The sequence below is a fragment of the Alexandromys fortis genome, unplaced genomic scaffold, assembly GCF_014885135.2.
Source record: "Alexandromys fortis isolate MF-2015 unplaced genomic scaffold, M_Fortis_MF-2015_v1.1 scaffold_20, whole genome shotgun sequence".
Taxonomy (NCBI): domain Eukaryota; kingdom Metazoa; phylum Chordata; class Mammalia; order Rodentia; family Cricetidae; genus Alexandromys; species Alexandromys fortis.
Genome location: NW_026067903.1, coordinates 8,793,603 through 8,818,305, shown reverse-complemented (window position 1 = coordinate 8,818,305; position 24,703 = coordinate 8,793,603). Strand labels below are relative to the sequence as shown.

At 39.1% G+C, this 24,703-nt stretch overlaps 2 protein-coding genes and 1 long non-coding RNA gene across 3 annotated transcripts in view; 1 reads left to right on the top strand and 2 right to left on the bottom strand.

Moving 5' to 3' along the window:
- The window catches only part of Prim2 (DNA primase subunit 2), a 174,818-nt gene that overhangs the window by 64,474 nt on the left and 85,641 nt on the right, over positions 1–24,703 (bottom strand). The window contains exon 8 of the mRNA XM_050134776.1: positions 7,499–7,566. Coding sequence (XP_049990733.1) covers positions 7,499–7,566 — 68 coding nt within the window. The remainder of the gene's footprint in view (positions 1–7,498; positions 7,567–24,703) is intronic.
- On the bottom strand, positions 1,186–1,804 carry LOC126496906 (C-type lectin domain family 2 member G-like). Its single transcript, XM_050134593.1, has one exon. It carries the CDS (start codon positions 1,802–1,804, stop codon positions 1,220–1,222), a length of 585 nt encoding a protein of 194 aa, XP_049990550.1. The 3' UTR covers positions 1,186–1,219.
- The window catches only part of LOC126497004 (uncharacterized), a 22,174-nt gene continuing 21,594 nt past the window's right edge, over positions 24,124–24,703 (top strand). Inside the window, exon 1 of the long non-coding RNA XR_007590500.1 lies at positions 24,124–24,299. This is a non-coding gene — a long non-coding RNA (uncharacterized lncRNA). The remainder of the gene's footprint in view (positions 24,300–24,703) is intronic.

Sequence of the window (24,703 nt, the reverse complement as noted above, 5' to 3'; positions counted from 1 at the left end):
CCACTATGTGAAAGACCTGTTTTAAAGTATGGCTTTATAATAACATACAAATACTCATATGGTTACAACAAAGCCAGCAATGGCTGTGCTGGGGAGCAAGAATTTATCTCTGTCTTTTCTTTTTCAAATGTGACATAACTACATATTTTACTGAGCACACTAGTTAGCATTAATTTATTTTAATATTAATTCTTAAAATTCTCTCTGTGTGTGCACATGAGTACAGGTGCCCACAGAAGCCAGGAGAAGGTGTCAGATGCCCTGAAGCTGGAGCTATATACAAGAAGATGTGAACCACCTGACGTGAGTCCTGGATGCAAAATGCTGGTCTTCTTGCAGAGCAGTGCATGCGGCTAACTGTGAGCCATCTCTCCAATCCTAAGTGATCCACATGCACACACGACCTTGCCTGGGTTCTTCTACTTTCCCTTCTCTCTAGATTAGGCATATGTGCACATGTATGTGCTCATAAATTTTGCTTCTTTTCCCCCTAGAAAATATATTGTATATGTAAGAGCTAGCCAATTATGTAAGAGCTAGCCAATAAGAAGCTGGAACTAGCTGGGCCAGGCAGTGTTTGAAAGGAAAAAAAAAGAAAAGAAAAGAAAATATATTGTAGCTACAGGGCCATATCTTGTAACTCTTTTGTACATAATGGGTAACTTCTAACAAAAGGGGTCAACTTTTAGCAAATATTCTTTTTTTTTCTTTTAAACACTGCTTGGCCCATTAGCTATAGCCTCTTACTGGCTAACTCTCACATCTTGGTTAACCCATTTCTAATCATCTGTGTAACACCACAAGGTGGTGGCTTACTTGGAAGGCTCTTAACCTGCATCCATCTTAGAGAGGAGAGCTATAGCGTCTGCCTCACTGCCTTCTTCCTCCCAGCATTCTGTTCTGTCTTTCCCACCTACCTATGTTCTGACTTATCAGGCCAAGCAGTTTTCTTTATTAATTAACCAATGAAACAACAGATAGATAGAAGACCAACCTATATCACTGGACAAATTTTCAGTATTCACTAGAACTCCCTCCTGGTACTTTCCTGTTTCCTGTGTTTTTTTTTTATTTTTTATTTTTTATTTTTTTATTTTTACTCCCATCTTCGTATTCTTTACTAACATTTCTAATCCCCATGCTCCTACCATGGTCAGTGGTATTTTTGTCAAAGTTACTCTCTGACACATTGCACAAGTTGTGACACTACTGGGCATGGTCAAATATAGCTGTAGGGCTTGCTACAAATCCACTTCTTATGCGTGTAGTTCCTGGCACTGCTGATCCCTCTGTCACTCAGGTAGGCATGTTTTTCTTTTCCTCGGATGGGAACCAAGTTGTTATATTCAGTATTGTCTGTCCACTTCCAAGGATGATGTGATGACTCTCTGTGCAGGCCGATCCAGGCGGCAGAATCCCCCTTGTATCTATGCAGGAAATTCAGTTCCTCCAGACTGTCAAATTGAGTTAGCTGGGCCCCCAGCTCCATGCAGGAGGTCTGGCTGGATTTCCAGTTACTTGTGTGTTCAGAAAAATAAAAACATTTACTTCCAAATGCAATCCAGTCTCCTGGGCAGGTGACATAGCCAGCTTCAGGGTTCGCAATGGCCTTTTCTTCCTTTCTCACTGACAATGAGGAAATCACAGAAAGTGCAATCCCAGCTGCAGTGAGGACGATGATCACTGCATAGCAGCAGTAACGCCCAGCAGGAGACATGGGGGAGACAATTCCGAGACTTTGTCCTTGGAGCTCTTTATGATTTCCTCCCATGCGATCTGTGGGGTTGAACTTTGCAATCAACATCCTTATGAAGGTTTAGCACCTAGGAATCTCCTTGCTAAAGCTTGGGTGTGAGTAAGTCTTGTGGGCTTAGCAAATATTCTTATGAATACATGATCATTGATATAAATATGAAAAATGTAACTCTAAGATTATAAATTAAAGGCATATATTATAATTTATTAATTTATTACACAGACCCCAAATAACTTTAAATATAATAATCTTATTAACTTATTACACAGACCTTTGCAATAATCAGTGAACTAAAAGCTTGTGTTGATGCATGAATAAAAGGAAATAAATAGTTCAAGGCACTGCCAAAGACTGGAACAGGTGACGAGGCGGAGCTAGCAAACAGCCGACACTTGTGTGATTCGCATCAGCAAGGTTTCCATCGCACACTCTGGCTGGTGTAAGTCCGAATCTACTAAACCATTTCTGAGCATTTACTCTCATTTTTCCCACAATTGACACGTGAATACCAACACAATGTTCGGACTTGAAAATGAGAGCTTTTTCACCTGCTCGCTATGCCTACTAGAAAAAGCTTTCTTAAGAGGCTGCCTGTCTGACAGAAGATTAGTGACGGTGCACTCTTCAGAGTAAACAGAAACATGTCCATATTAAGCAATGCACTGCACTAGGAACAGGAATCAAGCAAGCAGTTAATAATAATATAATATGATAATAATAATATGACAATAATACAGTGTAAGAAAGATGATTTCATTACTTTAAATGATGTTAACAGATCAGTATAACCATTTGATGCATTCTGGATGCATTAAAAGTTAAGCCTAGAGCTGGAGAAATTGCTCAGCAGTTAAGAGCATTGGCTGCTCTTCCAGAGATCCTGAGTTCAATTCCCAGTAACCACTTGGTAGCTCACAGCCCTCAGCAATGGGTCTGATGCCCTCTTCGCATCCATGCAGGTGGACATGCAGACAGAGCACCATATGCATAAAATAAAAACACCACAGAGCGGTGGTGGCACACACATTTAATCCCAGCACTCAGGAGGCAGAGGCAGGTGAATCTCTGTTGAATTCAAGGCCAGCCTAGTCTACAAGAGCTAGTTCCAGGATGGGCTCCAAAGCCACAGAGAAACCCTATCTTAGAAAACAACAAAAAGTTACTCCTAGTTGGGGGGGGGGTGCACACACGCCTTTAATCCCATCATCTAGGAGGCAGAGGCAGTCTGATCTCAGTGAGTCTGAGGCCAGGCTGGTCTACAGAGAGAGTTCCAGGACAGCCAGGACTGTTACAAAGAGAAACCCTGTTTCAAAAATAAATAAATAAATAAATAAAGCCAATCCTTTGCATGTAACATACATATACATACATACATACATACATACATACATACATACACACACACATATATATATATATGAATTGGCCTAGATTATTAGGTTGGCAAAGTGTTACATGAATTCTGAGTGACTAAATGCTGTAAAATAATTTAGCAATTCCCCTGTACTGCTCCTTCAACTTTTACAGGTAATTGAATTATCTCCCAAGTGAAATTTATTGACAAATCTAATTCAAATGCTATTCATATTTCATCTTTGATCATTAGAGACATCAAAGTTAGAACAAATAATGACTTCAATAACACCTTCTAAAGTCTATCTCCTCTAGGTCACACTTAAATTATAAAGTTCATGCAAATCAATGATAATTTATTTTTTCCTAACAAGATTACCATTAGAATGTCTCAGATCAAGTGATCATCCTTCTCATGCTTTTTTTTTAAACTGAGTCTAATGCATCCTAGATCTGCCTGCAGCATACTATAGTGGAGAGTGACCTTGAGGTTCTGCTCACCCTGACTCTATCTCCCAAGGGGGCATGTGCTACCATGCACGCCCTGTTGATGTCCTGCTGAAGAGACCATCCTCCAGGGTTTCATGCTCACCAGCAACTGAGCTATCTAAACCCTCAGCCCAATTCTTTGCCACTTTGACCTTTAAAAAGAAAGATAAGAGAAAATCATGGTGCTTGAAGCAAAAAACAATCCAATGAACTTGAAAGGCACACATTTTGTAGGATTACTTTGTAGAACAGGAAGTGCCAAGCTATGCACACCAGCTGCCACCCTACCTACAGATGTCTCTGACACAGTAATAAAATGAGAAGCCATTTGGTTTAATAACAATAAAAAAGCAACATCCAGTCCTGGTTGCCTAGCAACCAGTCATGAATGAACTCCACAGAGAATAAAAGCCTTAAACGAATATACAGTCTGTGCAAGTTTCAAGGACTCAAAAAAACGTCAGTAGTTAATCTAAATTCTAGGTGACAATTACCATATTGAGGTGGAAAGATGAAGAATCTATCATGATTGCATGGAATCAAGTATTCACTAGCATCAAGAGTCAACCTCTTTGACTTATATTTTGAACCAGCAAAATTATCAGGGGAAATTAAGTTATACAAAATAAAAATTTCATTCAGAAGAAAAAAGAAAGCATAAATGGCATAACTTGAACATCACTCCGCAAAGCACAGAGTACTTCCTAAGTGTCAGATATTATCCTGGTTACTGGGCAATGGGCAGACAAGAACAGCATCAAATTCTGCAATGAAGGTAGCCTAGGAGAAAGGAACTACCTATGGGAAGGTGATGTGGGATATTCCCCTCTGTATACTGTGAATATGTTTTATTATCATTGGTTAATAAAGAAGCTACTTTAGCAAGGCAGAACAGAGCTAGTCAGGAAAACTAAACTGAATGCAGGGAAAAAGAAGGTGGGGTCAGGTAGACACCGGAAACTTACTAGTAGACCACAGCCTCGTGGTGATACATAGATTAATAGAAATGGGTTAATTTAAGATACTAAGATCTAGCTAAAATTACAACTGAGCCATTGGCCAAACAGTGCTGTAATTAATATAGTTTCTGTGTGATTATTCTGGTCTGGGCAACTAGGAAATGAAAGCAAAGTCTCCGTTTACAGGAAGGCATCTGGGCCAGACTAAGAAGAGAACTACATGACCAGCGAACATGACACATGACCTGCCCATTCACCAGGTTACAGTTCTTACCGGCAGGACATCCAAGTCAGTACCAAGCTCGGGATCAAACAGAAGGAAACAGGGCGGAGGCTGGGGGAGGGAGACAGGCACGTAGACAGGAGAACTAAAGCCAAGAACACAGTCACCTCTGGCAGAGATGTGAACTCTATCAGAGAGGGAAGCATGAGTAAGGGCAGAGCACAAGCTAGTGAAGTAAGAGATACTTTGAAGATAAAATCAAAAGATTTAGAAGGGTCAGAAAAAGGAGACTGAACAGTATACTCAAACTTGAGGTCTAGGTTTCTTGACCCATGAATATAACTCTAGGATATGAAACAAATGTATACAAGATGTATGTTTCTCAGCTCTGGAAACACTAGTTTTAATCACACTCCCATCCCTACCTGCCAAAAGCAATTTCGTGAAAAAAACGAAAGCTACTGAACCAGAGTAAGAAAAAGAAAGGTAAGAGGAAGCAAATAATAAAAATCAAAACAAAAACAAAACCAAAAAAAAAAACCAAAATGTAAAATTTCTGAGTGACAAAGGAGAAGGGAAAGCTTAAGCGAGCGATGGCTCAGTGGGTGAGAACAGTCGTTAATTTTGCACAGGACCACGGTTCAGCTCCCACACTGACACAGAAATTCACAAGCTTGGGTAACTCCAGTTCCAGGGGATTTGACACCCTCTCTGACTCTGCATGCACTGCAGGAACATGGTACAAATACGTATAGAAATGCAAAATACTCATAAATTTGCATATAAATGAAACTACAATAAATAAATCTTTTAAAAACTTAAAAATTAGAAACCCTAAAGAGAAACAATACTTTCGTTGACTACACAATATAAATATAAGTAGACCAAATAAAAATTTAGAGAGAACTGCTTGTATCAAATATAACAGTTACAAGCTCTTATACTTTAAGTACCCGAGATCAAATAAAGTCAGGAGATGCTATCAATAATTTAGCAAAAAATACAGATTGTTAATCTCAGCATAAAACAGAAATGGATAATAAAATATCTAAAAGCCATTCTCCATGAGAACTGAGATTTATGTGACCACAATGCCATCATTATGACTAAGTTATCCTGCAACAGTTCATGGCTGTTTGCCTCTTTCAAGGCTGAAGTGGCCTGGGTAGTCATGTACAGTATATGAACGTAAGCAGAACAACATTTTGAAAAGAAATACAAACATCTGAAATCTTTAAAGTGGTCCATACATTTTGTCAATGTAATTCTGCTTCTGAAAGACTATTCTAATGAAATAGCCTAAAATACAGATAAGGGCAAGGGTTTGCACACGGTGAAGTAACTAAGCTGACGCAATCTTTTGTGTCTGCCTGGACATTTCTCAGCACTCTGCCCCTCAACAGCCACATCCACCTTGGCAATTTTTTTGGGAATATTCGTGACCCTGGCCATATTTTAGACATATTAACCAAAAAAACTGATGCTTGTACAAGCTTAAATATAAAAATAAAATAACTAAGATGAAACATAAATCAAAAATAATTGTCATGAGGTGCCTGAAAAATACTGCTGAGCTTTGCAAGAATAAAGATGCTACTAGGCCACTCCAAATCCCTCACTGATATGACCCCGCCTTGAGCGCTGATGTGTTATGGGTTTTGTCTTTTAAAACACTGCACCCTGAGCTTGGGCACAAAGAGACATTTTGGAGACATGACGCCACTGTAGTGATGATTCATTTGTATTTTAATAAACAAAGCTTGCCTGAAGATCAGAACGCAAAACAGCCACACTAATCAGTCATACAGGCCAGGCAATGGTATCACACACACCTTTAATCCCAGCAGCCACACTAGCCAAAGAGGCCAGGCCGTGGTGATGCACATCTTTAACTCCATCACTAGAGAGGAATATAAGGTGGGATGAGACAGGAACTCCCTCTCTTTCAGTCTGAAGATTTCATAGAGGTAAGAGCTCTCTAGTAGCTTGGCTGCATTGCTTTGCTGATCTTCAGGTTGAACCCCAATATCTCTCTCTTGGTTTTTAATATTCATGCTATGACCCATTCTTAAGTCTGGTCATTAGTAGGACTCATACACTTTTAGCTGGCTTAATCTGCATGGTTGCCATTATCTATCTCCCATGGATATTTCAATTATATTACTGCAGGCATAAGAACTAGAAATGCCCTAAGTATCTTCAATATAATGATAAATATATATTACACAACTGTAACAGAAGATTTTAGTGTAATCACTAAGAATGATTTTTTAGAATAATTTCAATAAAGTTGCAAGTCTTATATGTCTGTGATAAAGGGGAAAAAGCAAATTCAATAAAACCACTGTTTCAATACTGGGCTTTTTAAAGGCATAGAAGGAAGAAATATTAATTGTAAATAGTAATGACACATTTTTCCTTTACTTATAATACTGAAGCTATGCTACTTTTATATTTAGAAACAAGCCTCATCCATTAAATTTCAAGTAAAAGTATACCTTTATGCTTAAGTAAAATGCACATAAATTTTATATTTTTCCATTAAATTGGTCACCTCTACTCAGCCTGATTTAAATGTAACAAATAATTTATACATTTTTGTTGAATGAAATGAACTTGCTCAGTATTCTAGAGTCAAGGATAGCAAATATTCATATTGATTAACAGAATTCAAGCAAGTAAAAAATATAATTGGTTCAACATCAAAAAGTCTATTACCTGAGGTGCTTGAGCAGGGGCTGGAGTCGCTCATCTGACTGCACAGCAGGCAGGGACCTGGCTGTTAGCTGAAACAGAGAAAAGGGTCAGTAAAGCGGTAAGGACACACTTTAAGCAACAGGAGTGCTGGGTGAAAGCCAGGCAGGCAGTGCACACACATAAGGGGCACTTCTGTTCTTAAGTCAAGGAATTACTAACTCATCGGGATTACATAACTACATATTCCCAGCACTTGGAAGGCTGGGACAGGCAGATGGAGAACTCAAGGCAGCCCGTACTACCCAGAGAAAGCCGGTCTTAGAAAACAAAACAAAGCTAACTACAGCATCTGAGGTCACAGAATAAGTTCCTGGGCTTTGAACTGGAAAAAGGGGAGGCAAGCAAAGCCCTGATCTGAGCCTGTCCATCTGAGCCCTGATCCTCTGAGTTTGTCCAAAAGCCTCCACTCACAAGCGCATTATCTCTGCAAATAAAACTGGAAACAGTTCTAAATGATAACATGTATCTTCCCTAACTTTACAGTATGATTCTAAGATAATGATGACAGTAGGAGAGGGACTTTCACTTCTGGCCAAGCAATCGTGAAAGTGAAATAACTGGAATACAGATACACACTCTCTCTCTCTCCCTCTCTCCCCCCCCCATAATTTCCTTAATATTAACAACCACAATGATGTAAAAAACCAAGAACATCTAATAAGACTCAAAACCAACTAAAAGTATCTAATACTAAAATATGATTGCAAATTAATCTAGGAGACCAAAACTGAAAGCCAAGCTCAACTAAAAAGAAATCATCTGAGAATTCACAGAAGGGACCCTTAGGAAAAGTCAAGGGTGAAAAGACATCCTTTGGTATTACATAGGTAGCTCTACTGTTTTCATATAAAGTTTCTGAAGACAGAAAACAATTTATTAAAGCAACTCTTTATATTATGTAAATTAAAAATAGGGCTATAATTTAAAATATTAAAATATTCTAATGTAAGTTTTAGAGTGGGCTGTAACTCAGTGGCAGAAAAGGTCCAAAACAAAAAGACCAAAACACTGTTTAATATCACTTAATTAATGTCTAGTAATGAATAGCAAATATTCTGAATTTCACATAAGTCAACAATCAACACTTATTAAAACACAATACTGTGACACAATATTATGGTGCAATTTTAGCACAAAAAGATTTTTAGTGCCCATAAAAATGTTGTCTAGTATGTCCTCACCAGAAAAGTTATCCAACTCTATAATATAAGCAAACCTTCACCACATCCTATCATGGAACCCTTAATGTCAAATCCCTCTACAAAATACCACTTTCGTTGTTAAAGAGATGTCATGTCAGATCCAAAGCTATTCTCTAAAAGTATTTAATTAACCTATCTAGATATTTGAAAAGCCAATTTTCTAAGAACAGAGCAGACAGGCCGAACTTTTTCAAGCACCTGCCAATCTCCATGGCCTGCTTCCTAATTAAAGCATCTTTTCTAAACGAAAACAGACACCTCTCAGCCATACCACATTGCCTAGACAGCCGTTCTTCCTTAAACTGTCCTTCATACCTATTCCACTCTCCCCTTCCTTTTCCCTAAACTAGGAATGCATTCCATCACGACTGTATCTGTACCCCTCCTTTTTGCTTATTTATTTATTTATTTATCCCACACTAAAAGACTGAAGTTTTCAAATTATGAGTTGATTTCTTCTCTAACTAAAATCTGCTAATTCTCTTAGGCTTTCAGGTTAAAGTTATTACCAATGATCTCACGCCCAAAATTTTACAAAATTTTTATTTGGGGCCACATTAGTGAAACACTGAACTGAAAGCGAGAGGCTGAGTCCAGTTTCAGCCCGATACACAAGACACGCTGAAGAAGAACCCAGGTAGAGAGTGGCCAGTAGAGGATCACCACGGTTAGGTTTCTGGAGCAGAGCAATTCAATTTTGAGCCTCTCTACCTGGAACTTAATTAACTGTAACGGCTAATCTTGGCTGTCAACTTGTGCCATCTGGGAAGAAGGAACCCCAACTGAAGAACCATCTCCATGCAACTGAGGCAGCTACATGGTGTCTCTTTGACTCTGCCTATTCTCTCTCTGTATCTCTGTTCAAATTTCCCACCTGACTTTATTCTGCCCTGCCATAGGCCGAAACCTTCTTTATTAACCAATGGTAATAAAACATAATTCACAGCATACAGAGGGGAATCCCACATCAGACAGTTAACTACAAAAGTTTATATTTTCTAAGTGACATTCTCTTCCTTTCCTCAGTCCTAAGAACATTCTGAAGCAAAGACTGTCCATTAACTTTGGGTGATTCATGGAGCTAAGTGCATGGCTCTTTGTCATCCTATTCTGTACACATCTGTGTTTGAAATACTTAAGGCAAGGGAGGACCGTTGTTTTTCCAGGAGTGAAAGGAACTGAGGAGGGCAAACTTAAGCAGCAGCAAGGGAAGCAATTTAGAGTATAGTACCCACAGGGGTTCAACATGAACAACAAAACTATGGCCAAGACAGCTGTGGTAGAAAGGCAGACATGAGCATGAGGAATATGAAACAAATGTACACCACAGAACTCTGGGACTAAAGGGCATAAAGAAGATCAGGAAAGTAAGCAACTGTATTAATATTAATGGCAAAACAGTGGCTATATTACCTTTTAGAGCTGGCATGGTGACCCACATTTAATCATAGCACTTGGGAGGTTGATGGAGGAAGGTCAGAAGTTTAAGGACAGCCTGGCATACATAAGAGCCTATCTCAAAAGAAACAATCAATCAAACAAATTGAAAGAGTTGAATTTAGATGTTAAAAAATATATATCTAAGGGGCTAAAGAGATCTGATTCAGCATTTAAGTGCACTGGCCAGTCTTTGCTAGGACCCAGGTTCAGTTCCCAACACCTACATGTGGACTTACAGCCCTCTGTAACACCAGTGCTGGGAATCTGGCACCTTCTTCTGACCTCCATAGGCACTACAAGTGTGTGATGCGCGCGGCTGTCTGTAACTATTTCCAGTGGATCCCATATCCTCTTCTATCCTCTGAGGATACCATGCATGCACATGGTGCATTACAAACATTTGGGCACTCACATACACATTAAAATACATAAAATGTTTTGTCAAGAAAATTTTTGAGGGGCTCTTAAGGAGCCTATGAAAAGAACATATTTTCAGAAGATAAACATACAAAGAGGGAACATGAATAATGAGGAGCAAACACATGATCAAACACAGTAAATGGATCTTAAAGGGACAATAGGCACTTTAAAACTCAAAATGGTTCAATCAGTTGAAAATGAAGAACACAGCGGCTCATTTTAAAATAATAAATCCCTCCTCTCCTAACTGCCCACCTAACACTGGCTAAATTAAAACACATAAAAATGACAAGAAAACGTAGCTCACTTGGAAATATTGCTCAGTTTTGTTCTCTGATGCTTTACCCTCTATCAGTCACTTCTGCTTTCTTATGAAACTCCAGAGAGAAAATACCTACTATCAAAGGAGTACCCAGACAGAAATCCAAGGTGGATGATGCAAAGTCAGGCACGCTCTGCAATTAGCATTGTTTATTCAAATAAGCAGAACAGTAGTCTGTACCACTGAAACAGGACAGAGGCATTTATGCATCTTTACAAGTGATAAGAAGAATCTAATTTAAATTTTTAAGTAAGGAAAATAGAAAATACTTATTAAAATATTGGCACATGCTCTTCAATTCACAGGTCTGGAACGGCCCTAGGCATCCTGTTATTTCCTAAGAGCGCCAACTAAAAATGTTTTCTAAGTTAAAGATGCATAGATTATACTTTACATTGATCTTAAAAATCACATGATTCAGTGTTCATTTTCTGAAACCAAAAGGCAACAATTTTCCAAACATTTCACAGAAAAAAAGAAGATGTGGGGTTAGAAAAGACAGGCTGTTCAACAGAGCTATTGTTTTTATTACTGGGACCAATGCAGATGTCAAAGAAAATTAACTTTTACAAGCAGCTGCTCTTTTAACTTCATTGATTTTAGCAACAGAAAATCCTGTGTCCTTCTGAACTACATTCTGTTCTAACAGCAATGGATCCCAATTGCAGAGCCTACATTGTGGACTTCCATGTTCTACTTCTACTTCCTTCTGTGGCCACGTTTTTTCTCCCATCTCATAACCTCCCTTGGCAGGTCAGACTGCTCCTTGCTAGACATTACAACTAGTACTCGAACACCCCCAGTGTCGCTGGTGTTCACAGTGCTTGTGAAGAGGTTATCTCATGGATCGGCACATCAGAGTGGTTTATCCGTCTGCAGCAGAACCTGGAAATTTCCCTATCTGCTGGCCACCAACACGATTTTCACACAAAGGCTCCAAAACTGGCCAACAACCTTGCTAAGTAAAACAGATTCCATTGGAGTCCTAAACATGCCAAGTAGTTTAACTTCCAAAAATAGTAAGCATTGTAGAGGTGACAAGATGTTTCCAATCCAGGGGGCTGCCTGACACGCAGACTGAGGGGAGTAAGCCTAGGACTCATGCAAGCAGATATTCCAGCTCTCAGGTTTGATCACTGGACCTAGTGTGAGAAGAAAATGGGTAGCGGGGGCTACCCTGAGCACCACAGCGTGCTGCTAGCATTCATGACTATAAAATACAAAACAAGTGCTCGAGTAGGAAGAGGAAGAAGAGCAGAGATACACAAGAGGGTGCACATGGGGCACTCACTTCTCCCCACAAAACTCTTAAAACTTTGAGAGGAACTTCCTAATTTAGGCTCAGAATTCTTAAGCTACAGCAAGCAGTTTCACCACTGCTGAACTCAGATGCTCTCTTTCTGCCTTTCTCTCTCCTCATTTCTTTCTATTGGGGATAAGTCCAGGGCCTGTTACTCACTGGGCAGTATTCAACCACTAATCACAATTCGTCTTACCACCAGACTTCTCAAGAACAAAAGAAGAATGTGTCAAACCTATCATCAACCAAGAGTTTGCAACTGTCTGAGACTTTTCTTATGAACAAGGACAGAACCACGCAAGTAACCATCATCCTTTTTCCATATGTAGGACACTCCCCAAAAAGGAAGTGCCTCAGACTGGCCCTCCAAAAGTCCCTGAACCTCTAGTTGCCAATTTATTGTCTATCTTGGTGGGAGGACACTTGCCAGCATCTACAAAGCTCTGGGTCCAATCCCCAGCAAAGCAAAACAAAAGCAACAGCCTCCCTTCAGTCTACTGCCACTATCTTTAACAGAAAAATCTCCTGCATTGCTTCTGAACCATCTCTGGGTGGAAGTGGAGTCACAACCATAGCTTTTCAGACTACTCTCCTGTATATTTTGCACACCTTATTACTTTAAAAATCATAAATTATATTTTCACATTCTATAGGGCCCTGCCAAAGAAGTCCCTGATGATGCATTTAGGATGGAGAGTTGGCCAAGATGACACTGGGTCTGGGTATTGTATTCATCACAACAACTAAGAGATAACGCTAACATTGTTTCACCCCAAAACATCTTTATACTCAGAGACTTTACAAACCATTTGTTTATAGATGTTAACTCATGTAATAAATTTGTAAAATGATACTAAAGGAACTAAAATTCATTATTATATTTTCACTCATCATCTTTTTAAAATATCTATACCATACATAAACATAAATATCTATACCATACATACATAAATATCTATGCCATACATACATAAACATAAACATACATAAACATAAACTTGTTATTTCTTATTTCATAGTAAAATGCCCTTTCTGAGTTTTGCAGAGCTACACTGTTCCTCAAACATGAATATTAAGCCAAATTGCATTAGATAGAAGTTGCTCATAAAGCTTCCTAAACAATCACACAGGTTGTATTCTGGGCACTAGAAATGCCAACTGTCTCTACAGATGTCTGGTAAATGTCTAAAAGACTTCCCAGGGAAGAGTGACCTTCACAGTGCATGTCATTCATCTTCCCTAAGCAGGGTCAACGATTCCTGCAGTCCCGCTCACATAAGCGGTCTAAGTTCCCACTGCACTGGCACTCGCACGGGCGGTGTGCTTACTACATCTGGAATGTTGAACTCTACTCTGCTCGATCCCTAACATGTTCCTTATTAAGTATTTGAGATTAACATCAAAGGACCTACTGATATATTTAATTAACAAAGTAAAGAGATATGTATGTGTAAATACAGGCTTTAACGTTATTTATTTATTTACTTACTTATTTACTTATCTATATCAAAAAATCATAATAAAAATAAAAATAAAACCTCATTTCCCTCTGACATGAACTTCCATTAACACTCGGAAGTGGAGGCAGGTCAATGGAGAAGAAAGCCAAGGTGGTGCGTAAGATTTGTACGAATGCCTTGGAAGCAGGCATTCTATAAAGCGTAATCCTTTGAAATGCACTTGAAGTACTGGAGTCGGAGGGTGATTAAAACAAATAATTGAAAAGGATACAGTGGGGTTCCTAGTTCCCCTGCAGCTAAAACCTCAACCGCTATTGCAAATGTGCAGTTTGAATAACTAGAACAAAGCCCATCCTCGTGTTCAGGGATGCTGCCTGCAGGAGGACTCACTGGCTCAGCACCCTCGCTGAGTACTCCTTAATGGAGACCTCGTCTTTGGAGATGATGAAAGGTTTTTAGTTGAGTGTAAACAGAATCCACTGTGCCTTTCCATGTCACACAGAGCTGACTCCTCTATCCAGGTTTAATCACATATGGCCAGGCAGTCTAGCAGAATCTATGTGCCTCAGGTTCAGTGAGAGATGAAGATTCTCCAAACTAAACTAGACATCAACAGAGACAAGGCAACCAACATCAACGTCCAGCCTACACAAGCATACGTGTGTGCATACAATACACACATGCCCAAGGTCAACACATACACACAAATGAAGATAGCAAAGTATACTGTACTCTGTTGAAGATACAACACAATCTAGACTTTCCACTCCTGTGTGATCATGTACCATTAAATAAGACTTTCAGAAAGGCCTTACTTCACCACACAGAGGCCAAGTATGTTGAAACTGCATATTTTGAATGTTTCAACAAACATATAAGGATTGACAGAATCTCTTCCTTTCCTGTTTCCTTCCTTTTATCTTAAAGCAAAATGTTTGGAATTGTGTTTCAGATTTCAGTTTTCACATCCTAGAATATTAAATGGATTTTTATCAAACTTGAAGTTTCTGAGTAATAACACAATATTCAGAAAGTTTCACATTCTGAAGTAGCAACCTGAACATGCACACTGTTCTCCTTTCCAAAATCCAGAAAGTGACATGTGATCTCTCCAGTAACATATACCCAAGCGTCTGCACTCATTACATTGACACCAATAGATACTCAGCTCAATGCCAATGTAACAATTCAGTAGATCAAAATGGCACACAAAATTTCATTTTCTTAGAGAAAGAGGTTATTTTTCTTATCTCTTGTTCTCAGTTTATGACCCTTTTCTATTTTTATGTCTAATAATAAATAAATTCTAAGGTAAGTTTGGGAGGGATATTGGTCTGGAAATGCTTTAAAAAGAATCCTTACCTACTATAGCGTTACAAAATAATAATAATAATTAATAATAATGGAGATACTATAAAAATGTACTTGCTATTCTAATAACACAAGTTATTAATTCCCTTCTTAGTGGCAGAATGGAGCAGACCTTGGACATTCCTGGAGGCAACATGGGTATAAATTCTGGACCTTGTGACATATTCTATCTACTTGCCCATCCACCCACTGTATAAAATCAAGTAATGGGGATAAAGTAAACAAGTTGAGAGACACACTTCCTTAAGAATAAACATTTTATTAATGCATATTTGTAAAACTTCTTCTGATACCAAACAGCTAGTTGAGACTTTAAGACCCTGACACACATTTGACTGATTACTTTCCAAGGACATTATTTCATACTTTCTGGCACAAGAGCTTTGATGCTGTGTGATGGATAGCCAGACAAGCAAAGGACAAGTCGGAGCAATTGCCATCCTTTATAGTTGACATTTCCATGTTTTATTACACATTTTTAGAAAAGAGAAACTGGGGAACCATAGGCAATGTTAGTTGCAAAATATCTTACCATAGACAAAAAGCTCCAAAATTTGTCATTTAAGCACTCACTACCCCTAAATATATCTTATTACAACTAAGGAAAATACCTGCGTCATGCATTCTTTACATTTTGTTTCCTCCAATAACATACTTTGAACATATGAGTCACAAGATCCCCTGGATGAAAAGCACAATACTAACTATTCAAGTTTGACCAAAAGGACAGCATGACCAAAAGGAGCTTAGGGGAGGAAAGGGTTAACTTAAACTTCCAGTTCACAATCCATCAGTGAAGTAAATCAGGGCAGGAATTCAAGATGGCATTGAAGCTGAAACTATGGAGAAAACTGCATGCTTGCTGAGTCCTTCTCAACTAGCTTGCTTGCTTGCTTCTTTCTCCAAGACAGAGTTTCTCATTTGACAGCTCTAGTTGTCCTGGAACTCACTCTGTAGGCCAGGCTGGCTTTGAACTCACAGAAATCTGCCTGCCTCTGTCTTCCAAGTGCTGGGATGCACCACCAAACCCAGCTTCAACTAGCTTTTATATCCAACTCTAAGACCACCTGCCTAGGAATAAGAACTACAATGGACTAGAAACAACTATCAATCAAGACAATGCCCTGCAGACACATCCACAGAGTAATCTTGGCAATCAAATATTCAAACTCCCTGGGTGACTCTAGGCTGTGTGCAACTGACAGATGCAGCTAACTAGGGTACTAACTATAAAAATGTGACTTTTCCTATTTTGCTACATGTGCCCCTCAGTTTATATGTTTTAATCAAATATAAGAGACCATCAACAGAAAGTGGAATTGCCCTGCTAAGATATTGCAATAATGTTATCACATGAAATACCAAACAGTTCACAAAATTTTAAAGGCATCTACCAAAAACAACTGGGATCTTTACAAAGCTGGTGTGTGAAGGTGTCTGTGTTCCCTGCCCTCTTATCTTGTGTGTGTCTATCAGACACTGGGCTCCATAGCTATAACATGGCTTGTTCCCCTATGCTTCTTAAACCTCTCAAGTGCCTATTGCCTTCTCTTTTTGCTTTATATAAACATGTTTATTTTCCTGTGTTAAAAAGAAAATAATGAGTGTGGTGGTACACTCCATAATCCCATGTACTGGAGGGCAGGCATAGGAGGGCCACAAAGCCAGGCCAGACTATAGAATCAAACCAAACATATTCTTCTCATTTACACCTCAGTCTCAAGAAACTCAGACTTTGAACCAATAGTGCATTGATTGTACTTCTACCTCATTCCAGTATAGAAGGTGACTCGATAGTATGCACTCACTTGGGTGGCTCTGAAATTTTCGTTTAAATCTTTGACATAACATTTCTTTATAACACTGTCTTTATGGAAAACTAAAACATTCCACCTGCACTCAAAATGACCACAGTACAAACCAACTCTTCATTTTCCTCTAAACTATTAAGAGAATGGCGGGCTAATATTTTGTCACCTGTAACAGTCAGCAACCCTCATCCCGCTTCTTTCTCCTTTCCTCTCACCCACTTCCATGCACACACCAGTCAGTCATCCCTTCTGTTCTTACCCAGGCCACCACTGTAGTCTCTCTAGGTCCCTACCTGAATTAGCTAAACACATTCCAATTAATCTCCCTACATCCTGCTTCCCTTCTCATCGCTCCAAGCTGGGGGAGAAATAATCTAAAGTATGACAAACTAAAAAAGACTCTGAGAGAAAATATGTTTGATATCACTAGGCAGTAAGGACAGGAAATTAAAACATAATGAGATCAATACAGACCTATCAGAATAGAAAATATTAGAAAAATAATAGCATGAGGATACCAAATATTGGCGAGAATTCAGAAAGCACATGATACTGGCAGAAACGCAAGTGGTAAAGCTACTATTTGGCCATGCCTCTAAAAAGCAAATATGTAGTCAGCACATGGCCCAGCACCAGTGCTCTGTCAGTACAAATGTCCAAAAAGTACACATATTCGTGCAAAATATGGCACAAATGCTGAGGGAGCTTTATCCATATTATCAAAAAACCTGAAGACAAATAAAATGGCTTTCAACAGATGAAGAAGCAAACAAATGTGATCCAGTGATGTAAAATATATACATCCACTTCGATGTTTCTCGAGGACCTTATGTTAAACAAGAGCCGATTTTAAAGGGTCACAGGCTGTAGAACCCAGACAGGCAGCACTCTGGGTGCGATGATGTTAAACGGGAAACTGCTTCCCTGTGGGTAGGATTTAGAAACGGGACTGGGGTAGAATAGGTAGGACTACACAGAGTTGAATTGAATACTGCATTTTCAATACATTATATTATCTATTCATATTATAGGGTGCTGACACAGGTTCACACAAGAGAAAGCAGCACAAAACTGCATAAACACACACTGCAATGTCAACTTCCTGGGTTGAAATCACAGTTGTGTGAGATGCCACCATGGGGCAAACTCATGGAAGGAGCTCCTCTCTGAACTGCACCACAACTCCCTATATTCCTCTGATTACCTCAATATTCTCTAAAGTTACACATCATATAATTTCATATTATATTTTTAAATAAAGTCATAGCAATATAGGACAGACTAGTGGATGGCAGGGCTTAGGGAGGAAACAGAAGGCAGTGACATAAAGGGAAGGCCTGTGGAGATGTTTAAACAAATCTACCAAGACAGTAAAACTTCACACACGGAAGGAAGAAGGAAGGAAGGAAGGAAGGAAGGAAGGAAGGAAGGAAGGAAGGAAGGAAGGAAGGAAGGAAGGAAGGAAGGATGACATTCCAAATAGCTCTATGAGTTCTTCCAATGTCAATCTCTCAGTTTTAACATGGTAATTATATAATATTTCCTATGGTAAAAACTGGGCAAAGGATATACAGTATTCCTAACCACACTCCTTTTTCAACTTCTTGTGTATATTCAAAATAAACCAAATTTTAAAAGTCACAGTTTTCTATGGCCTACTGAGTTAAACACAAGTGCATTCAATTCCCAGGTCCCTCAGCTGAGTCTGCTCCTCACCCTTCTCTCCGCAGCTCCAGGTCAGCCTCTGCTGTTCTCTGTACACTGAGCATCTAGAGTTCAGCTCTCAGTCCACAGGTTTTTCACTCTCAGAAGCATCTAACACTTGCCACTGCACTGGCACCTTAAGAAATACTGCTCATCCCTCAGATCCAGCCCAAAGCACCTCTTCTGCCATAACAAATCCTCTGCCTCCTTCATGCACACAGGATCGCTCTGTCCTCTGCACAAGTCTGTAACATGAACTACTATGCTTGCCTAATAAGAGCTACTATGTTTAGCTTCCCCTCAGACTTACCATTCTCTGCATACATAGCCATTAACTTTTCAGTATCTTGCTGGGCATCTAGCAGGGCAAACAATATTACAAACTGGCTGGATTTCCAGCAGGCAAAGTGCTTTATAAATGAGAGTGGAGCAGTCACGCAGTCACACACACACACACACACACACACACACACACACACTTAAATATCTTACTTAAAAATTTCCTCAGCCCTATTAAGTACATAATTAGTACAGTGAGGATGTTTAAATGTTCATTAAAGGCCATGTGCAGATTTGGCAACACATCCAGCTATAAGAGACAGGGAAGAGGATTTCCCCTCTACAAAACAGTAATAAGTGCATAGTGGATTATACTTTCAAGTCTATCTTTTGAAGCTCTCCAAGGAACATCTGCAAGTTCTCCATGCTCAGACAGGAGAAAAGTCATTAAAGATTAATAAAAGCTACAAAATAAAAAGCAGTCTATCGGAAACCTTTCCCGTTATTCTTGAAAGAATCATTTTAATTTGGGTACTTTTTTTTAGCAGATTACAGCACATTAACCAAGCAACAGTGGATAATTCCCACGGCTTGTTTTATAAAACAGACTGTTTTATAGACCCAGAATGTTCTGGGTCAGTAGCCTTCAATCGGATGGCATACTTTAGAGGGGAAGGGAGCGTGTGCATGGCATGCATGAATGTGTGCATGTGTTTGCCTGGGGCACAGTTACATGTGCATGGACTGTGCATGCAACATGAAGTTGATTTCTCCATGTGTGTTCATTTATTGAGGTGGAGCTCTCTCTGAACCCAGAGCTAACTGATTCTGACTAATCTACTAAACCAGCTTGCCCCAGGAACCCCATCTCTATCTCTCAAGAGCTGGGATTGCAGGGCCCATCATGCCCCAGCAGTTTTTATGTGTGTGCTGGGTGTTGAAACTCCAGGCCTCACACTTGCAAGGTGCTTTCTTTACTCCCTGAGTAAATTCTTCCTGCATAAGATTCTGTTCCAGTTTAGGTCAGTGACTGACACGTATCAGTGAAAAAAAATGATTGTCACGGGATTTAACTGATGCTCTGTATTCCCCAAGGCATTAAGAGATGCACGGGAACACATAACTGCTGCACACGTGGGGAAATTCTCAGAGACGCTATGAGTTTGCCCCAGTGAACACAGCAGCCAGTACCTGAGATTCTAGAGCATATTATTGACTCCAAAGTGGGACAATTTCTGGCACATTTGCAAAATAAAGTTCATTTACAAATTTCAAGCTAAAATTAATGCATATTACTAAGTAAAAGTTAAATGTTATTAGTAAAATGTACTAATGTCTACTGCTTTTGTTTATGTGTATCAAAGAATGTACATGTAAGAGGCAATATCCTTATTTGTACAACTTGGTAAACATACACTGTATTTCATAACTGAAGGGAAGGTATGAAAAAAACTTTAAAGGTAGAATAACAACTGGTCCATTTTGAGTGGGACTAGCTGAATTCAAGTGATGGTTGGCAAATTTAACTCCCTAACTCCCTATGCCTTAACTCCCTATACATCTTCATTTGTATAGTAATAAATTTCTATACTTGGTGGGATTTGCAGATTTTAAGTGGACACACTTTGACTATGGACATCAATTAGACATGCTTTACATGCAATGCTATGAATTATCTTCATGCTACCTTTACGTAAATGCATATGTAATGCTCACCACTCGGTACTATTCACAAACAACCGTAAACTAGTATCCTTTTATAAAATTATAATAAAAACATAAGAATTAAATTTCACAAATTTTTTCCAAAACAAGATCTTACTAGTTTTAACTCCTGAACTCAAGTGACCATATTCCTCAGATACTCTTGTCTCATTCTCCAGAGGAGCTTGAGATATAGCCACACATCCATACCCACAGCTTACAAGGTTCTTAAGAGTCCACCTGATCAAAAAATTAATAAATAAAATTGCTGTGCAGTTTCTTACATAGTAGTATTACATTTTAAATCACACCAGTGCAACTTAAACCATAATCAGGATTGTCTGATTTTTAATTTAAAAATTATGTGGGTACACACTTGAAAATTTAACTTTCATAACTAATTGTGTTGTATTATTAATATAATGGTGACAGAGGAGGCCCTAGCGACTGACCCACCAGGGAGCACCAGAGGAGGCCCTACCTAGCAACCAACTCAACAGGGAGGAGGCAAGCCACCTGAACCTTAGCCCTGCTCCACCTAGAGGCCTGCTTGCACCTGAAAGATAGATCACAGGAGACTATGCTCTGCCTGTACCTGAAAGAGCATTCAATGGAGTTATAGCCCCCAAGTACACCAACTGAGGGAAGAGAGAAGCACAGGCTCCACCTATACCGATTGGAAGAAGATGTGAGTAGACAACAAGGTAAGAATACACTCAAAGGAGCATAAACAGCACCACCAGAAACAGTGGCTCTACAACAGTATGAAGACCCCAACAAAGATGAAGCAGAAGAAAACGATCTTAAAAAAAACTTAAGGCCCTTAAAAGGAAATAAAAATTTGCCTTAATGAAGTGGAAAAAAAGACAAACAAAAAAATTGGAAGGAATCAACAAATCCCTTAAAGAAAACCAAGAAAAAGAAATTAAACAGGTGAAAGAAAAGATTAATAACTGAAATAGAGACAATAAGGAAACACAAATTGAGGGAATTCTGAAAATGGAAAATTTGGGTAAACAATCAGGAACCACAGATGCAAGCATAAACAACAAAATACACGAGATAGAAGAGAAAATCTCAGGCTTGAACATGCAGTAGAGAAAATAGATTCATCGGTCAAAGAAAATGTTGAATCCAACAAATGCTTAACACAAAATATCCAGGAAATATAGGATACTGTGAAAAGACCAAACAAAAGAATAATAGGAATAGAAGGAGAAGTCCAACCCAAAGAAGGATGTACCTATGAAAATACAAGAAACTTACAGGACACCAAATAAACTGGATGAAAGAAAAAGAAAGAAAGAAAGAAAGAAAGAAAGAAAGAAGTCCAAGAACACATCAGAAAAATCATCTACCAACATCAAATAGGCTTCATCCTAGAGATGCAGGGATGGTTCAACATACAAAAATCTGTCAATGTAATCCACCATAAAAACAAGCTGAAAGAAAAAAAACACATGATCATCTCATTACATGATGAGAAGTCTTTGACATTATCCAACACCCCTTCATGATAAAGGTCTTAAAGAATCAGGGATACAAAGAACATTCGTAAACATAATAAAAGCAATCAATATACTGCAAGCCGACAGCCAACATCAAACAAAATGGAGAAAAACAGTGATTCCACTAAATTCAGAAACAAGACAAAGCTGTCCACTCTATATCTATTCAATATACTACCCAAAGTCCTGCTAGAGCAATAGAACAACAAAAGGAGATCAAGGGGAGACAAATTGGAAAGGAAGAAGTCAAACTTTCATTATTTGCTGATGATATGATAGTTTACATAAGTGACACCAAAAATTCTACCAGAGAACTCCTACAGCTGAAAAACACCTTTAGGAATGTGGCAGGATACAAGATCAACTCAAAAAAATCAGTAGCCCTCCTATATAAGGATGATAAATGGACTGAGAAAGAAATCAGAGACACATCACCCTTCACAATAGCCACAACAACACAAAATATCTTGGGGTAACTCTAACCAAAGAAATGAAAGAACTGTATGATAAGAACTTTAAGTCTTGAAGAACAAAATTGAAGAAGATATCAGAAAATGGAAAGATCTCCAATGCTTTCGGACAGGTAAGATTAACATGGTAAAAATGGCAATCTTACCAAAAGCAATCTACAGACTCTGCAATCCCCATCAAAATCCCAGCACAATTCTTCACAGACCTCAAAAGAACAATACTAAATTTCATAAGGAGAAACAACAACAAAAAAAAAAAAAAAAAACAGAATAGCCAAAACATTCCTGTACAAGAAAGGAACTTCTGGAGGCATCACTATCCCTGTCTTCAAACTCTACTAGAGTTACAGTAATAAAAACATCTTGGTATTGGCATAAAAACAGACAGGTAGTCGAATGGAATTGAATCAAAGATCCTGATATTAACCCATACACCTATGAACACCTGATTTTTGACAAATAAGATAAAAATATAAAATGAAAAAAAAAATCTTCAACAAATGGTGCCTATATAACTGGAAGTCAACAAGTAAAAGAATGTAAACAGATTCATGTCTATCACCATACACAAAAATCAAGTCCAAATGGATGAAAAACCTCAACATAAATCCAGTCACACTGAATCTCATTGAAGAGAAAGTGGAAAGTACCCTCAAATGCATTGACACAAGAGACAGCTTCCTAAATATAGCCCCAGTAGCACAGACAGTGAGAGCAACAATTAATAAATGGAACCTCCTGAAACTGAGGACACAGTAATAACACAAAGCAACAGTCTACAGAATGGGATCTTTACCAACCCCACATCAGACAGAGGTCTGATCTCCAAAATATGCAAAGTACTCAATAAATTGGTCATCAAAAGAACAAAAATAATCCAATAAAAAAAATGGAGTACAGACCTAAACAGAGAACACTCAACAGAGGAATCTAAAATGGCTGGAAGACACTTAAGGAAATGCTCAACATTCTTAGTCATCAAAGAAATGCAAATCAAAACAACTCTGAGATTCCATCTTACTCCTGTCAGGACAGCTAAGATAAAAAACACTGATGACAACTTATGCTGGAGAGGTTGTGGAGTAAAGGAAACACTCCTCCATTGCTGGTGGGAGTGCAAACTGGTACAGATGCTGTGGAAATCAGTATGGCAATTTCTCAGAAAATTAGGAATCAATCTACCTCAAGACCCAGCGATATCACTTTTGGACATATACCCAAAAGATGCTCAATCACACCACAAAGACATTTGTTCAATTATGTTCACAGCAGCATTATTTGTAAAAGCCAGAACCTGGAAACAACTTAAACGCCCCTCAACCAAAGAATGGATGAGGAAAATGTGGTACATTTACACAATGGACTACTATTTGTCAGTAAAATATAAAAACAATGATGTCCTTAAATTTGCAGGCAAATGGACAGAATTAGAAAAAACCATCCTGAGTGAGGTAACCCAGACCCAGAAAGACAAATATGTATGTACTCGCTCATAAGTGGATACCAGACAAAAAGCAAAGGAAAACCAGCCTACAGTTCACAGCCCCAGACAAGCTAGAGCCCTCTTCCGGAAACAGACGGAAGCCGATGTAGAAATCCACAGCTAATCACTGGGCAAACAGAGGGACGAGTGTAATATGAACAAAGGGCTCAAGCCCATGATGTGGAAACCCACAGAATCAGATATTCAAAACTAGTGGAAGATGACAAACTGGACCTACATCAGGGAAACCTGAACCTGCATAGAACTGAATAAGGCCCCTGGACACAGGTGACAAGGGTGTGGCTTGGATCATATATGGGGCCACCGACAGTGGGACCAGAATCTAACCATAATGCATGAACTGACTTTGTAGAGCCCATTCTCTTTGGAGAGATACTTTGCTCAGACTAGGTGTGGAAGGGGGGAGGGCAGGGGAGGTCCGCCTCAAGGAGGTGATGGGACAGACTTAGTTGACTTCCCAAGGGAGGCCCTAACCTCTCTGGGTAGATGGAAGGTGGGGTGGGAGGAAGGGGAAAGAGCAGGAGAGGAGGGAGAAGAAACTGGGATTGGGATGTAAAAAATAAAGAAAAAACAAAGTTGAGGAAAGAGAGAAAGAGAAGGAGAGAGAGATGGAAGGGGGAAGGGAGGGAGGGAGGGAGGGAGGGAGGGAGGGAGGGAGGGAGGGAGGGGTG

Excerpts from the sequence above, each read along its gene's own strand:
- LOC126496906 (XM_050134593.1), bottom strand. The coding sequence starts at position 1,804 with ATGTTGATTGCAAAGTTCAACCCCACAGATCGCATGGGAGGAAATCAT.